Here is a 21,494-nt window from a genome sequence, read left to right as displayed (position 1 = left end):
AAATGGAGTTGTCATGCTAAGCCCCACTTCCACTACTGCACTTACTGGAAAAGTTATAGTTGAAAAAGTTACATGTAGAACAGCCTCAGGCAGATCCTTCAGGAGGTATTCCAGAAGAAGACATTTATCACTGCGGATGACAGCTCCAAGATGTAGAGGTAGAAGACAGCGATATTGATGATCCTGGACCTAGGCTAATGTGTGTGTTTGTGTCTTAGTTTTTAACAAGAAAGTTAAAAAAGTAAAACAGACACACAAAAAGTACAATTTAAAGTTTTGAGAAGCTCATAGAATAGGGCTATAAAGGAAGAAAATAATTTGGTACAGCTGTACTATGTGTTTATGTTTCACCCTGTGTCAAAAAGTTAAAATTTAAGAGTTTATAGAGTGAAACAGTTACAGTGAACTCAGGTTAATTTATTACTAAAGGAAGAAATTTTTAAAAATTAATTTAGTGTAGCCAAAGTGTCCCTAAGTCTACAGTAATGTGCAGCAATGCCCTTGACCTTCACATTTATTCACAAACTTAGTCAGAGGAACTTTCAGTCTCACAAGCTCTATTCATGGTAAGTGCCAGCTGTACCATTTTCTCTCTCCTCTCTTTATTTTATTTTTTTCTGAGAGATAAGTTCTTGCTCTGTCATCCAGGCTGGAGTACAGTGGTGCCAATTGTAGCTCACTGCAGCCTTGACCTCCTGGTCTCAAGTGATCATCTTGCCTCAGCCTTCCAAAGCACTGGGGTTATAAGAATGAACCAGCATGCCTGGCCTAGGTGTACCACTTTTTATTTTCTATGCTGTATTTTTACTGTACCTTTTCTATGCTTAGTTCCAAGCAAATGTCATAGTGTTATAATTGCAGCGCAGAAACATGCTGTACAGGTTTGTGGCCTAGTAGCTACATATTTTATTTATTTATTTATATACATACCATATAGCCTAGGTGTGTAGTAGGCTATGTCATCTAGGTTTATGTAAGTACCCTTGGTAATGTTCAGACAACAACGAAATCTAATGACCCATTCTTCAGACGGTATCCCTTTCCTTATGTGACGCGAGTGTATACCCAAAAGTAGAATTGCTGAATCATCATTATCATCTGGTAATTCTATTTATAGTTTTTTGGGAAAGATTTTTGCTCCCTTTTGAGGTCAGTTTAATGTATGGTGGGAGTACAACTTAATATATTTTATGTAGATATACAGTTATTTCAGCATCATTTATTGAAGAGGTTATTACACTTTCCCCATTGGGTGGTCATGGAATAATTGTCAGAAGTCAGTTGTCCGTAGATGTGTGAGTTTATTTCTAGACTTGAAATTCTGTTTCATTGATCTATGTGATTATCCTTTGCTATTACCACACTTTTTTTTAATTTTTATTTTATTTTTATTTTTGAGATAGAGTCTCGCTTTGTTGCCCAGGCTAGAGTGGGTGCCGTGGCATCAGCCCAGCTCACAGCAACCTCAAACTCCTGGGCTCAAGTGATCCTCCTTCCTCAGCCTCCCGAGTAGCTGGGACCACAAGCATGCGCCACCATGCCCGGCTAATTTTTCTATATATATTTTTAGTTGGCCAGATAATTTCTTTCTATTTTTAGTAGAGACGGGGTCTCGCTCTTGCTCAGGCTGGTCTCGAACTCCTGACCTCGAGTGATCCACCCACCTCGGCCTCCCAGAGTGCTAGGATTACAGGCGTGAGCCACCGAGCCCGGCCTACCACACTTTTTATCAGTGTAGTTTTGAAATTGGGAAGTTTGAGTTTTCCAACTTTATTATTCTTTTTCAAAAATGTTTCACTATTTGAGGTTTCTTTCATATGAACTTTGGGATATGCTTTTCCATTTCTAGAAAATTTCTGATACACATTGCATTGAATCTGTTTATGTCTGTTGGAAGTACTACCATCTTAATAACATTAAATTTTCCAAGCCATAACATAGGAAAATTTTGTAAATTTTAGTGTACAAGTTTTAAACCTTTTTTTGTTAATTTATTCCTAAGTAAGTTAGTGTATTTTTTGAAAATATTGTAAATAGAATTATTTTCTTAGTTTTGTTCTTTCTTACTTTTTATTGCTAGTATATAGACTTCAACCTACATTTGCATGTTTTTTTTCTATCCTACAGCATTGCTGCATTCATTTATTGTATCTAATATTATTTTTGTAAAATTTTTAGGCCTGTATATATAAAAGTTTGTACCATCTGTGATAGATTGTTTATCTCCTTTTTTCCTAATTGAATGTGCATGTGTGTTTGTTTTATTTATTTATTTTATTCCTCACACTAAAACTTCCAGGACAGTGTTGAATACCACAGGTGATGTGCAAACCTTTGTCTTGCTCCTGATCATAGCGGGCAAACTTTCAGACTTTTTCAAATTAGGCGTGGCTTTTTTTTAAAAAAATAAATAAATGCCGTATATAAGGTGAGAATGTTAACTTATAATCTATTTTGTTTACAGTATTTATCATAAAAGTTTTGTTGGATTTATACATATATTTTTCTTCACCATTTGAGATTACTGTAGCCTCTGTCACCCAGGCTAGAGTGCAGTGGTGCCATCACAGCTCACTGACTCCTTGAACACCTGGCTTCAAGCAATCCTTCCACCTCAGCCTCCAAGTACCTAGAAGTATAGGCACATGTACCCCATGCCTGGCTAATTTTTTTTTAAATGTTTTAGAGATGACAAGATTGGCCCCAGCAACAACATAGCAAGACTTTGTCTCAAAAATTAAAATAAAATGATAATATGGGACTCTTATGGATAGTACATAGTTTTTAATAGATTATGTATTTTTATCCACTTTGCTCATGTATGCTTTTGAATTAGACAGTTTAATCCATTCACATTAATAGTAGGTACCAATACAAAGAACCTTATCATTTTGTTCTTTTCTATGTCTTTTGCCTTTTCTGTTACTCAGTTCCTCAGTTACTGCCTTCTTTTTAGTTTGTTTTTGTAGCACACCATTTTAATTGTCTTATTTTCTTTTCTGTGTGCGTGTGTGTGTGTGTGTGTGTGTGTGTGTGTGTAAACATAGCTTCAGTATCTGAGTTTCTTATCTGTGGACTCAACTCACCTCAACTAAAAATATGCAGAAAAAAATTGTATTGGTACCAAACATTTACAGACTTTTCCCCCTTGCGATTATTTCCTAAACAACGCAGTATAACAACTATTTACATAGCATTTACATCTTATTAGGTTTTAAGTTCCACCCGCCACTCTCACATACTTCATCCTATGTAGCTCTTCCTCTGTAGCTGTTAACATCCTTTATAATAAGCTGGTAACCCTAAGTAAGTGTTTCTCTGAGTTCTGTGAGCCACTCTAGCAAATTAATAAAACCCAAGAAGGGAGCTATGGGATCCCTGATTTATAGCTCATCAGCCAAGAAGCACAGAGAAACAATCCAGGGCTTGTGATTGGCATCAGAAGTAGGGGACAGTCTTGTGGGAGTGAGCCCTCAACCTGTGGTTTCCGACACTATCTCCAGGTAGATAGTGTTAGAATGGAAATGGCTTGCAGGGCACCCATGTAGTGTCCACTGCAGAAATGACTGCTTGCTCGTTGGTGGAAAAAAATCCCCACACATTTGGTCATAGCAGTCTTCTGTGTTGGTGGTGTTTGTTGAACAAGAAACCAGAAAAAACACTTTTGAGGTTTTTTTCCTCAGAGTTACCCTGGCTATTACATTTAACATATTAAATTTACACACTCCAACTTGAGTTACTATCAACATAAGCTTAACAGCTACAAAAATTCTCACATACACAGCTCTGGGGCCAGACATAGTGGCTCAAGCCTGTAATCCTAGCACTCTGGGGGACCAAGGAGGGAGGATCAATTGAGCTTAGGAGTTTGAGACCAGCCTGAGCAAGATCAAGATCTCGTCTCTACCAAAAATAGAAAAAATTATCTGGGCATGGTGGCACATTCCTGTAGTCCCAGCTATTCAGGAGGCTGAGGCAGGAGAATCACATGAGCCCAGGAGTTTGAGGTTGCTGTGAGGTAAGATGAGACCACTGCACTGTAGCCCAGGTGACATAGCGAGACTCTGTCTCCCAAAAAATAATTAATTAATTAATACACGCACAGCTTTGTTCCTCCCCATATGTCATTATTGTCACAACTTACATCTTACTCTATAAAGAAAAAAAATCTCAGGACCACCCCCTATTCCTTAGGAAAAAGAAAAGGTCCAGCCTGAAGGCTAAGTCATGCAATGCCCTGTTACAGGTAAATAACTGTTACTGACATTATGCATCAGCCAGATTGTCACAGAGAGGTAAATAGCCTCAGGCACCCACAAAGGACAACTGCCACAGATCATACACAAAGAAATTCCTTGCAGGCCTCCCATAAGCAAAGATATGCAAATTGTAACTTTGGGTCTGTAGGCTAGTCTGCTACCTAAAAGTAAGGTCTATTCAATTCCAGACCAATAATGTTGGTTACAGGTGCAGGACAGAGACGAGACAAGAGCAAGAGCTCTTCTGCCGATCCAGGGACACCTGTATAGTTGATGCTTCTTCCACTCTCTTTTTCTCTTCTGACATTCACTTTGTCTTATGTAAAATGTAGATTTCCTGAGCCTCACAAGAAGATAATCATTTCCCTACTATTCACTCCCACCTTCTTTTTCTTCCTATAAACCCTCTCACCTTTAATATGGACTTCCCAAATCACCCTCCGGAGAGCACAAGCCACAAAATCTTCTGTGGCATGTACTTTTCCCACTTAGGTCCTCAAAGTTTGACTTCATAAACCTCCATTGTTTGAGATCTTTGCCTCAGTGATTTATTTTGGACTGTTACAATTTTTTGCCCTTTGAGACAGACTTATAATTATCGTTTTCTGCACTTGTTTTTTTAATTATAACAAAGAAAAGAAGAATTATAAAGCAAATAGGTAATACCACTGGTATGTTATACCTTTTTAGTTAATATTAACCAGTTTCTTCCAATTGCCTGCAATTACTTGGTAGTGTCCTTTTACTATTGCCCGAAGGATGTTTTTCAGCATCTGTTATAGAATATGTTTCCTAGCGGTAAGATTCTTAACTTTTGTTTATCCAGAAATGTCTTTATTGCTTATTCATTTTTTCTCTTTTATTTTGGAATGATAGTTGCCAGATATAGAATTCTTGATTAACATTTGTTTTCTTTTAACAATTCAAATATTTTATTCTACTATCTTTGGCCAACAATGTTGCTGGATAGAAATTGGCTGTTACACTGACTAACAATTCTCATATTTCTGTGGCTTTTTGTTTTTTGTGCCAGTTTTGTTATAACGTGTCTGGTGTGGATGCCTGCAGTTGTTAATCATGGTGTTTGTTGAGGTTCTTATTGGATGTATGTTAAATTGATTTTTGCCTTTAATCCCGTTTGCATTTTGCAGTCAGTATTGTGAATATTGATGCTTTTTCCTCTGTCCTCTTTTTTTGGACTTCATTATATGTAATCCTGTATGCTTGATAAATTTTACAGATTTCTTTGACATCTATTTATTTTTTTCTTTTCTTCAGTCTGGATAATTTCAATTAACATATCTTCAAGTTGTGTAACTCGAAGTACTGGCTACTGTTGATCCTGTTTCTATCTCCATAGTTTTTCCTTTTTGAGAATGTTGTGTAGAAATCATACAATATGCAGCTGTTTCACATTGGCCCCTTTCACTTAGTAAGATGTATTTATGTTTCCTCCAGGTCTTTCCATGGTTTCACAGCTCATTTATTTTTAGTGCTAGATAACATCCCATTGTATAGGTGTATCGCAGTATTTATCCATTCACCTACTGAAGGACATCTTGGTTGCTTACAAGTTTTGGCAGTTACGAATAGCTGTATGTTTACAACTAACTTCTGCAAACATTCTCACTCAAGTTTTTGTGTGGACATTTAAGTCTTCAACTTATTTAGGTAAATACCCAGAAGTGTTACTTCTGGGTCATGTGTTAAGAGTACAGTTAGTGTTCTAAGAAACTGCCAAATTATGTTCCAAATTGGTGTTATCATTGTATGTTCCCACCATCAATGAATTAGAGTCCCCATTGCTCTACAGACTAACTAGCATTTGATATTGTCAGTGTTCTGGGTTTTGACCATTCTAATTTCTGTATATCTTATTGTCAGTCTACTATGTGTTTTCCTAATGTTTACATGTTTATTTGTCAATTGTATATCTTCTTTAGTGAGGTGACTGTCTAGGACTTTTGCTCATTTTTTAAATCAGATTGTTTATTTTCTTATAGTGGAATTTTAAGAAAATTGTTTGCGTATTTTGTGTAGAAGTGCTTTATTGGATTTCTTTTGCAAATATTTTTTTTCCTAGTCTGTGGCTTATCTTCACATTCTCTTGGCAATGTCTTTTGGAGAACACAAGTTTATAATCTTAATGTGGTCCAGCTTATCACTTCTTTCTTCCTGTATTATGCCTTTGGGGTCATATATAAATGTCATATCCAGGCCAGGTGCAGTGGCTCACACCTGTAATCCTAGCATTCTGGGAGCCTGAGGCAGGAGGATCACTTGAGCTCGGGAGTGGCAGACTAGCCTGAGCAAAAGTGAGATCCCATCTCTACTAAAAATAAAAAATTTAGCCAGGCATCATGGCATGTGCCTATAGTCCCAGCTACTTAGGAGGCTGAGGCAGGAGGATCACTGGAGCCCAGGAGTTTGAGGTGGCTGTGTGCTAGGCTGATGCCAGGGCTCTCTAGCCCAGACAAAGGAGTGAGACTTCGTCTCAAAAAAAAGAAAAATGAGGGACAGTAATACCCTAATTCAAAATTATTTTATTAATATCCACCAGTTTCTTTTGGCTGTATTTTTCTGTGTATACACAAGACTGGTATGTGGTTTTTAAAACTCTAAATCTAAAAGATTTCCAATATATATAAAATAAAGTTCCAAATGATTAAAAAATAGATCATTGTATTTTACTTGGCAGTGATTTTTCTTAGTGGTATATCAAGTAATAGCTCATGCTACAATTAGGGAGGGAATTTGAATATCATGAAATTCAGCAGCATTTCTAGTTAATGATTGATTCTCTTTTGCATTTACCCTAACTTTTCCTCCTCTTACAGTGTGAGAGTTTTTTTTAAATAATAAAGAGGAGTTGAATTTTGGGGATACTTTTGTTGCATCTGTTGATTTCTCTCCTTTAATTTATTAATGTACTTAAATGTACTCGTAGAGTTTCTAACTTTAAACTTTCCTTGACTCAGCTGAATATTTATTATTTATATTACCTGATAGTTCTATAATTTTTCTTTCTCAGTTTTTATTGATTTATTTTGACTAAAAGATTGTGTTAAACTCATAAAATGAGTTGAGGAGTTTCTTTCTTTCCTGAAATCTATTGATTGGCAATGAAACCCCAACTTGGTGTAGCAAATACTGTTACACTATGGTGGTTTAAAGGGGTAAATACCTTTTTTATTTACATTTGCTTTGACATAATGTAGTTTTATGACTTAGAGTTTTAAGTGACTATACAACATGTTAAGATTATTTTATTAAGATTATTTTAAGTAGCTATTTGGTCTTACAAGAATTTTGAATGCGGTACTTATTTCTATAGAATTATGAAAAAACTAAGTTAAACTATTACCAATAGGATTTTTAAGGACAATATGGTAGTAACATACTTTATTTTTTTTTGTTGTTGAGACAAAGTCTTTCTCTGTTGCCCGGGGCTAGAGTGCCGTGGCGTTAGCCTAGCTCACAGCAACCTCAAACTCCTGGGCTCAAGCAATCTTTCTGCCTCAGCCTCCCGAGTAGCTGGGACTATAGGAATGCGCCACCATGCCCAGCTAATTTTTTCTATATATGTTTTTTTAGCTGTCCAGATAATTTCTTTCTACTTTTAGTAGAGACAGGGTCTCGCTCTTGCTCAGGCTGGTCTCAAACCCCTGACCTTGAGCGATCCGCCCACCTCGGCCTCCCAGAGTGCTAGGATTACAGGCATGAGCCACTGTGCCCGGCCAGTAACATACTTTAAAGCATTGACTTTTATGTTTAACTGAAATATACTGAGATAAATTTCCACCATTATAATTTTCCAAGAAAAACATAAGTTTATTTGGACAATTTAGTTGGATTATATATTCTACTGTGCCCTTCTGAAAAATAATTGATAATAAACTATCAAATGTTTGTATTTAGTTTCTCAGAGAAGTATTTGCCATCAGTTTATATGTAAAGATTACTTTCAAGCTGTAAGTCCATTTCAGATCCATTGCTTTAAAGAACTGGATTTCACAGATTACCAAATCTACTATAAAACACTATTTTTAAAATGCTGCATACATGTAAGTATGCTCTTTGTTGGTTTGGGTTTTATTTATCCAGGGAAACTTTTTGTTTTTTAAGCAAAAATTTGAATTATAATGAGACATCTTAAGATTGTGTAGTATTAGGTTTCTTCATTATTTTTTTTTAATTTATTTTTTATTTCAGCATATTATGAGGGTACAACTGTCTAGGTTACATATATTGCCTAGTATTGTTTTTATGACAAATGAAAGAGCATTAGCAAATTATTTTTCATATATGATTTCTTAGGGAACAAGTTCGATTTAATGGTTTCGGGATTTTTCTCTTCACCATTTATCCTGGAGCATTTGTTGATCTATTCACTACTCACTTACAACTTATATCACCAGTTCAGCAGCTGAGGATATTTTGTGCAGGTAAACAGATTTTTTTAATGTTTTAAATATGTGGATAGTGTTTGTATGGAAAGTGTGCCCATCAAAAGTGAAAACATCTTGCCTTTTGGTGAGAAAATTTATTTTACAAGACTTCTAGTTAAAAATGACCTTTAATTAAAAATACAATATAAAAACATGGAATAAAAACATTTATTCACTCAACCAGGCAAACTATAGGAAACATAATGAATGTCACATCAGCTGAAATATAGTGAAATTTTTATCAAATCAAGAAACGAACACCAAGAGCAAACCAAGGAGTGAATCAAAATAATATGGGAATGAAAATGATGTTATGCATGAATAATTGGGCAAGCCTTATAGCTTGATCAGAGAAGCAGCCTATTAGGAAATACACACACACACACACACACACACACACACACACACACGTGCGCACGCGCGCGCGTTCCCCCCCCCCCCCCATGTTTTAGAGATTTGACCTTATATAGTGTTACTGTTGCTTAAATGCTATTGTTTCTATGTTTGGTACTGGAATCTAAAATCCCAAAGGCAGGCAGTTGGGAAGAATAGATGGATGTTAACTGGAGTGCATAAGGCTGACCTAGAACCTATAAGGACAGATTGAAGTTTTCACAGGGCTCTTGTAACCTGCAAGCCTCCAATTTTTATGATGTGAGTATCCTCCAGGAGAATTGAGAGTTTTCCATTTTGAAGATAATATCATATCAGAGTTGTTGAATGAAGATCTGGTAAGATTTGAAGAGCTGTCAGTCTAGCTGCAAATAAACTAGCAAATAAGCAATAATTCATGGATATAGCAGCCCCAGTACTTTGTGTCCAATACTGACTTTTTTAATATATAAAGATGATAGCTACTATCTCATATCCAGCCTTAAAAATCCCAAGCAAAATGTCTGTTGTATGCATGCTAACCCAGAGCTATGCAGATAGTAGAATTCTAGATTGTTCTAGCTTAGCTAAGACAAATTCATCGTATCTCTGTGTCTATTTAAATGAAAAAAATGACAACTCAACAAGGGTGGAAATAAAATTCTTAAACACATTTTTAATGTAATAAAAACAATAAAATTGTGTAGGTAGAAAGGAAAGGATTTATAAAGAAGTTAAAATACTCAAAATAGAAATGTAATAATAAGCCACAAAAAATTTCTGTGTACATAACAGAAAATTAAAGAAAGTTGGAGTGAAGCATATCTAAATAATATGATTAGTAAAAAATCTTTAGTAAAAATTAGGGATAGCTTGATACTACTTATGGAACTGTGAAACATTCTTGGTTAAATCTAGATGAAAAAGCCCACTAACAGCCATCACAGATTTTATAAATGGTATTCTGGAATTATTTTAGTCAGTGCGATTAAATAAAACAAAAATTTAAGATATAAACATTAGGGTTTAATTAGACACAGAAGGTCCATGGTGTGAGGAAGTGCCATCTTGATGAAAGAGGATACTGAGAAAACAAGCATAAGTGCATTCTGGAAAAGATAGCAATTCTCAGTAAAGATATAAAATCTTAGGAAAGAAATAGAAGATACAAAGAATTAAATGAAAATTTTAGACCTGAAAAATACAACCAAAATAAACCCTATGCAACTGATTTAGAAATTCTGCTTTTTTTCCTAAGTACTAGTGTGTTCCAAATTTCTGCAAATAATTCATTATAATTTTGCTTTTAATGAAGATATGAAAGCAATATATAATCTTGAAGTGGTGAAGGATTGATACAAAAGAATCATTTAGGAAAATATTGTTAAATTACACACACCAGAATATAAATATCCATAATGGAAATCCTAATCCACACCAAAGAGTAAACTCTAGGGGAAGGATACAAATTTGTTACAAAGGACCTATTTGTTAATAGTTTAAACACTTATAAATTGGTAAGAATAAGACACTCTAGAAGAGTGCATAGAAACAAACAGTTTACTGTCAGAGGAAATACAAATAACCTTTTAATAAACTTGGAAAATGTAGAAGTTAATCATAAGGAAATACAAATCAAAACAGTGAGATTTCACTTTTTACTTAACAGATGGGTAAACAAAAAATTAAATAAAATTTTGATTATATCTACTGTTGTTTAGAGATTACAGAAATGTTCATTTCTATATGTTGTTTATGGGAACATAATACAAATTCAGAGGAAAACAATTGCCATGTCTATCAAACATTCTTTTTTACTTCAGATACAATTCACACATTTTCATCTCACTGTAAAGAAGCCCCATGCACATTAGCAGAAACTCTCTCTTCCCACCTTCCCCTAGCCACTAGCAACAACTTATTTGCTTTCTGTCTCTATGGATTTGTCAAATCTGGATGCTTAATGTAAATGTAATTACACAATATGTGATATTTTGTATCTAGCTTCTTTCAGTTAGTATAATGAAATTTCTATATATTGTAGCATGTATCAGTACTTTATTTCTTTAATGGCCGAATAATCTGTTGTATATCTGTGCCATATTTGGTTTACATGTTCATGAGTTGATGGACATTTTAATTGTTTTTGCCATCACTTTTGTGAATAATGCTGCTGTAAGCATTTGTTTAAACACCTGTTTTCAATGTTTTTGATTATATGCCTAGGAATGGAATTTCTGGATAATGTGGTTTATATGTTTTAATACACATATTTTGACCTACCTTGGTAATTTTCACACTTTTGAACAGACACATAGTCATTTAGAGGTATATCAGTGTAAACAGGCATTGCCATGTTATTTAGATGTAAAAGTTAGAAAATGATAATTTAAATGATTTTTAGTAAGGAACTTGCAAATTCATATATTAATAAAATGGATTATTTGGTAGCAGATGAAAGGTAAGATATAAGTTGTATAGATATTAAAAATATTCAAAATAGTAACTGAAAAAGCAATAAGCAGAATCTAATAATTTTATGCCATTAGCATTTTTAAAAATGTATCTCTATTGTGTGATAGAAAAGATTGCCCACTGTGTTCTGGGCCAGACCTTGTCTGGATATTTCTATAATTTAAACTTCCTAATTACAATAGAAACAATCTGGATGAATATTTTACAACATGAAAAAACGTATTGGCTAGGATATCAGTTTGCGTATTATAACAAAACTTAAAAGTAGTAACTATGGTTTAACCTTTAATCAGACATTCCAAATGTAAGTAGTTTGGTGCTAAGGTGATATTTTATGATTTGGAGAACAGGCCCTTCCTGTCTTGTTAGGTTTTCTTTTCTCAGCAGCTTCTGTGTCATGTACTCAGCTCTGATTCCAATTCCCTCCATCATATATACATTCCAGATACTAAGAAGGAGTTTCCCATCACTTCCGTTCACATACTTTTGTCCCAAATGCAGTACCCAACCACACTCAGTTTCATGGAAATCTAATAAATGTCTTCAGGTTAAATTTCTATCATTATGGAAGAATGGTTCTCAGTGAGTGGTATTATCACCCTACTGAAACTGGTTGAATGTGTGGGATAGCATTTTTCATTGGTTGTCCAAGGGACTAGAGAGAACTCAAAAAATTAATGGGAGGGAGTCAGAACTACTAAACATCTTGTTATTTAAGGGAGAGACATGTCTAATAATCGTCCTATTTAAAGTGTTGGTAGTCCATCCTCATGATCACCTCACCACTTCTCACTGACTAGCTAGAAAAACACTTCAGTAAAGTAATGAGAGAATAGCTATTAAAGTGGTTTAGCCAATCAGCTGTACCATGTGATATAAGATTTTTAAAAATAAATGAGTGTTAAAAACTATAAAATTATATCTTAGAAAGCCTCTATGTTTATCTTTATGTGTGGATATAGGCATATAAGCAAGAAGCAGCATAGACCAACACTGCCTGTAACTCAACACAACAAATCATTCTTCATTGTTAGAATGATTTCTTAAAGTAATTTTATGTAATGCATAATCTTCTTTAAACTACTTTTTAAAATATTATGTATTCAGAATATTTCCTATTTTATACTCCTGAATAAATAATTATGTGTATGTATGTTTATATTCTTATGAGAATATATTTGGAGAAGGGTATTGAGGAATCATTATGGTTACTTTTACCATTTCTATACTGTTTATTTTTTTTTACAATGGTCACTTTGTTTTCAAAATATTAACAATAGATGAACATATACTAAATTGAATTTTCCCCTTTTACCTCAGAGTTGGAACATAGTGTCCAAATTAAGACTAAGAAAATTACATGCCCCCCCAGTCTAAGTAATAATTGAGTCTGTATGTCTCCCTCTGTGCTCAGCAACTGGCCTAGAATGGGTCGTATTACTTCAGCCATTATCTAGCCCACCAGTTCTTCCATCCCTGGTTGTCTAATAAGACTTGAAAAAGAGGAAAACAGAAGACTGGGAGTTATGAGTTATTAGAATAGGGGAAATTGAGTAGCTTTACCCTCCCGCTTTTCTAGGTGCTACGACAGGGTACTTATTTCCCTTGCCCTAGAACCAAAAGAGAAGCTCAGAAATTTGGGATTGGATATATGAAGAATTTGGTATTAGTCCCAGTTAGATATGTTCTGAGCCACAGAGTATCTAAACTCAACCTAGTACTTTCAACAAATTGAAAGAAAGCTTAAGAAGGAATATCTTGAGTAAGCTTATCATATATTCCTGAATTACGAATGAACATAAACTATGAAAAAGTTCTTGCAATATTTTGAGAAAGAAATATAAACATATAGCCACTATCTAGTACCTAGTTTTTATTTTAAAATTTGGACCAAATATACTTTAATTGTCTCAAAAGTGTCCTTTAATTTTTTTCTACAAAATCATGCTTACATACTGACACTGTGCCAATGAGGGGTGATAGATTGATGATAAATATTCACACATATATATGTTTACATTTACATGGACATAATCCCTACTCTTTTTCAGCATATTATGGGGGTACAAATGTTTAGGTTACATGTATGACCTTTGCCCCACCCAAGTCAGAGTGTCAAGCATGTAGAGACTCAGATGGTGTGCACCACACTCATTAGATGTGATTATACCCATCCCTTCCTGCCCTAAACCAATGAATGTTGCTACCATATGTGCAGATAAGTGTTGATTAATTAATACCAATTTGATAATGAGCACATGTGGTGCTTGTTTTTCCATTCTTGTGATATGTCCCTTAGTAGAACAGGCTCCAGCTCTATCCAGGGTAATACAAGAGCTGCTACATCACCACCGTTTTTTGTGGCTGAGTAGTACTCCATGGTATACATATACCACATTTTATTAATCCATCTATGTATTGATGGGCACTTGGGTTGTTTCCATATCTTTGCAATTGTGAATTGTGCTGCTGTAAACATTCTAGTGCAGATGTCCTTTTTATAGAATGTGTTTTTTTTTCCTTTGCATGGCTGTCTTGTAATGGGATTGCTGGATCAAATGATAGTTCTACTTGTAGCTCTTTGAGATATCTCCATATTCCTTTCTGTAGAGGTTGTACTAGTTTACAGTCTTACCAGAGGTGTATAAGTATTCCTACTTTTCCACACCCATGCCAACATTTATTGTTTTGGGACTTTTTGATAAAAGCCATTCTCACTGGGGATAAGTGATATCTTATTGTGGTTTTGATTTGCATTTCCCTGATGATTAGAGACGTTGAGCATTTTTTCGTATGTTTTTTTGGCCATCATTCTTTCTTCTTTTGAAAATTTTCTGTTAAGTCCTTTGCCCATTTTTTTATACAGTTTGAGTTTGTGTTGCTGATTTTCCTGAGTTCAGTATACCTTTTAGTTATCAGCCCATTATTGGATGTGTAGCATGCAAATATTTTCTCACATTCTATAGGTTGTCTGTTTCCTCTCATGGTAGTTTCCTTGGTTGTGCAAAAGCTTTTTAATTTGATCAGGTTCCATTTATTTATTTTTGTTGTTGCTGTGATTGCCTTTGGGGTCTTCTTCATAAATTCTTTGCCTAGGCCAATGTCTATAAGAATTTCTTCAACATTTTTTTTCTAGAATTCTTATAGTTTCATGCCTTAGGTTTAAGTCTGTTATCCTCCTTGAGGTGATTTTTTTGAGAGGTGAGAGGTATGGATCCTGTTTTAGTCTCCTACATGGGGATATCAAATTTTCTCAGCACCATTTATTGAGTAAGGATTCTTTTCCCCAGTATATGTTTTGTCTGTCTGTGAAAGATGAGATGGCTATATGAGAAGGATTTTATATCTGGGTTCTCAATCCTGTTCCATTGGTCTGTGTCTCTGTTTTTGTGCTAGTACCATGCTGCTTTAGTTACTACAACCTATAGTATACCTTGAAGTCCGGTAAATTGATGCCCCCTAATTTTTTCTTTTTGTTTTTGCTATATAGGGTCTTTTCTAATTCCATACAAAATGTAGAATTATTTTTTCTCGATCTGCAAAAAAATGATGTTGGTATTTTAATAGGAATTACATTGAATCTGTAAATCACTTTGGGTGGTATAGACATTTTAACAATATTGATTCTGCTGATCCATGAGCATCGTATGGTTTTCCACCTGTTTACATTGTCTTTTATTTTCTTCCTCAGTTTTGTAATTCTCCCTGTAGAGGTTTTTGACCTCTGTGGTTAAAATATATTCCCAGGTATTTCCTTTTCTTTGTTGCTATTATGAAGGTTATTAAGTCTTTGATTTGGTTTTCAGTTTCACTGTTGTTGGCGCATATGAATGCTACTGATTTGTGTACATTGATTTGGTAAAGTGAGACTTTGCTAAATTTTTTTATTAATTCTAGTAGTCTCATGGCAGAATCTTTGAGGTTTTCTAGATACAGGATCATATTGTCAGTATGGAACAACATGGTTTGACCTCTTCTGCCCCCATTTGGATGCCCTTGATTTCCTTCTCTTGTTCATTGCTCTGGGTAGGACTTCCAGTACTATGCTGAATAAAAGTAGTGATAGAGGGCAACCTTGTCTGGTTCCAGTTCTAAGCAGAAATAATTTTAGTATTTTCCTGTTCAGTATGATGTTGGCTGTTGGTTTATCAGATAAGACTTTTATAATTTTTAGGTAAGTCTTGTTTTGTTAGGTAAGCCTATTTTGTTAAGTGTTCTTGTCATAAAAGTGTGCTGGATTTTGTCAAAATGCTTTCTCTGCATCTGTTGACAGGATTGTTTGGTCTTTGTTTTTATTTCCATTTATATGGTGAATTACATTTATAGATTTATGTATGTTAAACCATCCCTGCATCACTAGGAGGAAGCCCCACTGGGTTGTGATGGATTAACTTTTGATAATTTGGTTTGCTAGGATTTTTTGAGAATTTTTCCATCTATATTAATGAGGGATATTGGTCTGTAGTTTTCTTTTTTTGTTGAGTCCTTTCCTGGTTTTGGTATCAGAGTGACGTTGGCTTCATAAAACTTGTTGGGGAGGATTCCTTCCTCTTCAGTGTAGTGGGATAATTTCTGCAGAATTGCACCATGCATCTTCTCAGACCACAGTGGAATAAAGTTAGAAATCAACTCCAACAGAAACACATCTCTACATAAAGTCAGGGAAACTAAAAAACCTTCTAATGAATGACCATTGGATTGAGGAAATTAAGATGGAAAGTGAAAGATTCTTTGAATTAAATGATAAAGGAGACAAGGTATCAAAATTTGTTGGACACCGGTAAAGCAGTCCTGAGAAGAAAATTTATATCCATAAGTGTCTACATCCAAAAGACAGAAAGATCACAAATCAATAATCTAATCAATCATCTCGAGGAACTGGAAAAGGATGAGCAAACCAACCCCAAACCCAGGAGAAGGAAAGAAATAACCTAGATCACAGCAGAACTAAATGAAATCAATAATAAAAAAATATACAAAAGATTAGTAAAACAAAATGTTGGTTCTTTGAAGAAATAAACAAAATTGACATGCCCCTTGCTAGATTAACCTGAAGCAGAAAGGAAAGGACTCTAATAAGTTCAATCAGGAATGAAAAAGGATAAATTACAACTCCCCTGGAAATGCAAAATATCATCTGTGAATGCCATAAAAATCTCTATGCACATAAACTTGAAAATGTGGAGGAAATGACAAATTCTTAGAAACACAAAGTCTCCCTAAGCTCAATCAGGAAGAAATAGAATTCCTGAACAGACCAATATCAAGTACCAAAATTGAAGCATTAATAAAAAAACTTCCTAAAAAGAAAAGTCCCAGACCGGATGGTTTCACACCCAAATTTTACCAGACCTATAATTCCTACTCTTTTAAAACTTTTTTTAAGTCTTTATTTAATTTTGTTTTTTAATATTTTGAAGGAATATTTGTTTTTATAATTCAGATAAAATTAATATAGAAGTCATTTTTACCATTTAAAAAGTGTATATATAGTTTTTTGTATATTCATAGTGTTATGCAACCATAACCATCAAATCAAAATATTTTCCTCACCCTAAAATGAATCCCTGTACCCATAGAGCAGTCTGTTCTGTTTCACCCTCTTCCTGGCATGCATTGATCTTTCTGTTTCTATGAATTTATCTATTTTAGCCATTTCATAATCATTCCAATAAATGGCCTTTTGTGTGGCTTCTTTCATTTATCATAGTGTTTTCAGGTTTCATCCATGTTGTAGCATATGGCAATACTTCTGGTTGAACTATGTGTTTTGTTTTTTATGTGGATAGACCATAATTATTTACTCATTCATCACTGAAGTGATGACATTAGCTTGTCTTTATTTTTTGGCTATTGTGCATAATGCTGCTATGAACATTTGACACAAATTTTACTTAAATACCTTTTTTAAATTGTCTATGATATAGTCCCCAGAGTTGAACTGCTGAGTTATATGATGTTTTTAACTTATTGTGGAGCCACAAAACTGTTTTGCACAGTGGCTGACCATTTTACTGACTATTTTACATTCCCACTAGCAAGGTAGAAGGATTCTAATTTTTTCATGCCATTGCTACTTCTTCTTTTTCTTTAAAAATAATTGCTGAGCTGTTGAATGTGAAGGAATATCTTATTATGATTTTTATTTGATGTTTCCAAATCACTAGTGATGTTAGTCATCTTTCATGCACTTCTTGGTCATTTTTATGTCTTCTTTGGAAAAACATACATTCAAATGGTTTTCCATTTTTGAATTGTGTTGCTTCCTCTTAGTGTGAGAAATCATTGTATGTCCTGGAGATATATGTGTATATAGGCAAAATATAAATCAGCAAAAATATCAGAAAAAATATATATCTAATAATAATATGTTAAATGTATCATTTTTGCCCGTGTTGGGAGAGTTTTTTTTTTTTTTTCTCTCTCATTTTTGTGATAGTGTTCCTTACTGAAGAGAGGTTTAATTTGGATGAAGTTCAATTTACCTACTTTGAACTTTGGTGTTTTAAAAACACTACTGCCAAGAAGGACAAAGTAAGATGACTTTATCAAACTCTCCAGTAGTCATCTTCCCACAGAAACATTAACTTGAAAATCACTGATGCACAAATATACCTTCAAAAGAGCTAAGGAAACCAGATGAGAGAACATCATACCTATTTATAGCATAATAAGGGAGGCATTGGAGAAGATAAAAGGGCAGTTTTTCGTTACTGTGTCACCCCTCCCCAAAGCCCAGACAGCACATCATGGAGATGCCAACTGTTTGGGGGAAGGGAAAGGATATGAGCATAGGACTTTGTGTTTGGCCTTAATTCTGGGCCCACTACAATAAAACCTAGCAATTTGAAGATTCTCACATCTGTATTTCAGGCTGTTACCCATGCACTGAGCCTCTGCCTACACTGGCACTGGATAGGAACCTGTAGCACCTGCAAGATGGATTCAAGTTCTGGACTACATCACCAACTGCAATAGCCTTGGGTTTGGCCAAAGATTAATTATAGACAGTTCACTGTGGTCGTGGCTTTGGGTGCCCACCAGCACTGTACCAACCTCAGCAGCCATGGGATTTTAGTCTGAGCCATGCTGCCCACAGTGTTCTTGAGCTTAGAGCAAGCATCCCCTAGCACTGTGCACATTGACAGTTAGCACAAGGATTACAAACAGAAACCAGAAGTCACCAATGGAAAAAATAAGATGCCCACCGATTAACTGGAGAGAGTGAGGTGTATACACTCAAGAGAAAGAATTCAAAATTGCTGTTTTAACGAAGTTCAGTGAATGTTAGGAAATACAGAGAATTGAAATACACAGCATAGAAATTTAACAAAGAAATTGAAATAATTTTTAAAAGGCAAAGAAAATCTCAAGGCTAAAAAATATAATGAAAATACTGGAAAATGCAATAGAGGGTATCAACAGTGGAACTGAACAGGTGAAGAATGACTGTGAATTCAAAGACAAGTTTTTTGAACAGATATAGGGGGCAAAAGGAAAGGAATGAGGAAAGCTTACAGGAACTATGGGACAGGATCAAAAGAATAAATATATATGTGTTCCAGTGGGACAAGAGAAAGATAAAGGGGTGGAAAGTTTATGTAAAGAAATAATTGCAGAAGACTTTCCAAAATGGGAGAAATATGTAATATCCAGGGACAGGAAAGTCAAAAGTATCCAATCAGATTCAATCTAAAATAAAACTACTCAATGACTACTCGGTGTAATCGAACTGTCAGATACAGAGGATCCTACAAGCAGCAAGGAAAAAGGACCAAATAACATATGAGGAAATGCCACTGTACCATGCATCACACTTAGCAGAAATATTACCATCCAAGAGAAAATGGAGTAATATATTCTAGATGGTGAAGGTAAAAAAAAAAGTGTGATGATCTATACTGTGCCCAGCAAAGCTGTCCTTTACAAATGGAGAGATAAAGTTGGGGGCATTCATTACTACCAGACCTTTCTTATAATAAATGCTAACCAGATTTCTTCAAGCTGAATGTAAGTGATATTAATGAATAACATGAAAACATATGAAAGTGTAAAACTCACTGGTAAAGGTAAATACAGGCAAATCAGAATACTCTAATAATGTAGTGGTGGTATGTAAATATCATATCCTTAGTATGAAGTTTAAAAGACCCATTAGTAAAAATAATAATCATAGTAATTAAGAGATAATACAACATAAGAAGATGTAAATTATGACATCAAAAATTCAAGGTTGTAGGTTGAGTTAAAATGTAGAATTTGTTTTATGTAACCAGAGATAACCTGCAATCTTAATGAGCTGTTAAAATCATAAGAATTTTTTGTAAGCCTTGTGGTGGCCATTAAGCAAATACCTATATACAATAAATAAAAAAACCAAGGAATCAGGCCAGGCACGGTGGCTCACGGCTGTAATCCTAGCACTCTGGGAGGCCAGGGCAGGAGAATCGTTTGAACTCAGGAGTTCGAGACCAGTTTGAGCAAGAGTGAGACCCCGTCTCTACTAAAAATAGAAAGAAATTATATAGACAGCCAAAAATATATAGAAAAAATTAGCCGTGCATGGTGGTGCATGCTTGTAGTCCCAGCTACTGGGGAGACTGAGACAAGGAGGATCACTTGAGCCCAGGAGTTTGAGGTTGGTATGAGCTGGGTTGACGCTGGGTTGATGCACTCTAGCCCGGGCAACAGAGTGAGACTGTATCTCAAAAAATAAATAAATAAAATAAAATAAAAAGCAAGGAATCAAAACAAATTACTAGAGAAATTTAGTTAATAAAATAGGATGAGAGTAAGAGAAAAAAAAGAAAGGATCAACAAAACAACTAGAAAATAATTAACAAAATGGCAGTATTAAGTCCTTACCTAACAATAATGGCTTTGAATGTAAATGGACTAATTTCTCTCATTAAAATATATGTAGTGGGTGAATGAGTTTTGGTAAAAACATGACCCCAAAACTTGCTGCCTATAAAAGACTTACTTCACCTGCAACTGCATACACACTGAAAGTGAAGTTTAGGAAAAAGATATTCTACGCAAATAAAAACCAAAGAACAATCATAGTTATAACAAATAGAATAGCCTTTACGGCAAACTGTAAAAAGAGACAAAGAAGTTTATTATGTAATGACTAAAAGGCAATTAAGCACCAGAATATAACATTTGTGTGTATAAGTACACACACGCATGTACAATGTATTAAGCAAATATTGGTAGATCTGAAAGGAGTAGAGTGCAATAAATAAAAGGAGGCTTCAACACCCAACTTTCAACATATTATCCAGACATCTGCACATATCATCCAGACAGAAAATCAAAAAGAAACGTAAGATCCAAACTGCAATCTAAATTAATTAGACTTAACATAGTTACAAAACGTTTTATCTAACAGCTATACAATACACATTCTTTTCACCTTCCCATGGAACAATCTCCAGGATGGACCATCATAAAACAATGTTAAGAAGATTGAAATTATATTAAGTATCTTTTTCTAACCAAAATAATATAAAGTGAGAGATTAATAACAGGAGAATTTTGGAGACCACAGATAAACAAAATTAAACACTATGCTCCCCAAAACAAGTAAGTCAGTGAAGAAAGTAAAAGATAATTTAAAAAAAAAAGACACATGAAAAAGGGAACACTATAACAAACCTATGAGATACAGCAAAAGTAGTTCTCAGAGTGTAGTTTTGCAATAAGTGCCTATCTCAAAACACGAAAGAAAGAAATTCTCAAACAAATCCAATGTTATACTACAAGGAACTAGAAAAATAAGGATAATCTCAACCCAAACTAATATAAGGAAGGAAAGAATAAAGATCGGAACAGAAATAAATGAAATACAATATAGAAAAAGAAAAAGTAATAAAAAAATCAACAAAACAAAGACGGGTTTTTTTGAAAGGATAAAAATTAACAGAACTTTAGCAAG

At 34.6% G+C, this 21,494-nt stretch overlaps 1 protein-coding gene across 1 annotated transcript in view; it reads left to right on the top strand.

The window, feature by feature from the left end:
* The first annotated feature begins 495 nt into the window (after positions 1-495).
* Positions 496-21,494, top strand: part of LOC123629040 (membrane-bound transcription factor site-2 protease-like) — a 59,300-nt gene continuing 38,301 nt past the window's right edge. The window contains exons 1-2 of the mRNA XM_045538972.1: positions 496-566; positions 8,577-8,704. Of these exons, the coding sequence (XP_045394928.1) occupies positions 496-566; positions 8,577-8,704 (199 nt within the window). The remainder of the gene's footprint in view (positions 567-8,576; positions 8,705-21,494) is intronic.

Source organism: Lemur catta, chromosome Y, assembly GCF_020740605.2.
Source record: "Lemur catta isolate mLemCat1 chromosome Y, mLemCat1.pri, whole genome shotgun sequence".
Lineage (NCBI taxonomy): Eukaryota > Metazoa > Chordata > Mammalia > Primates > Lemuridae > Lemur > Lemur catta.
This window is presented reverse-complemented; position numbering and strand designations above follow the sequence as displayed.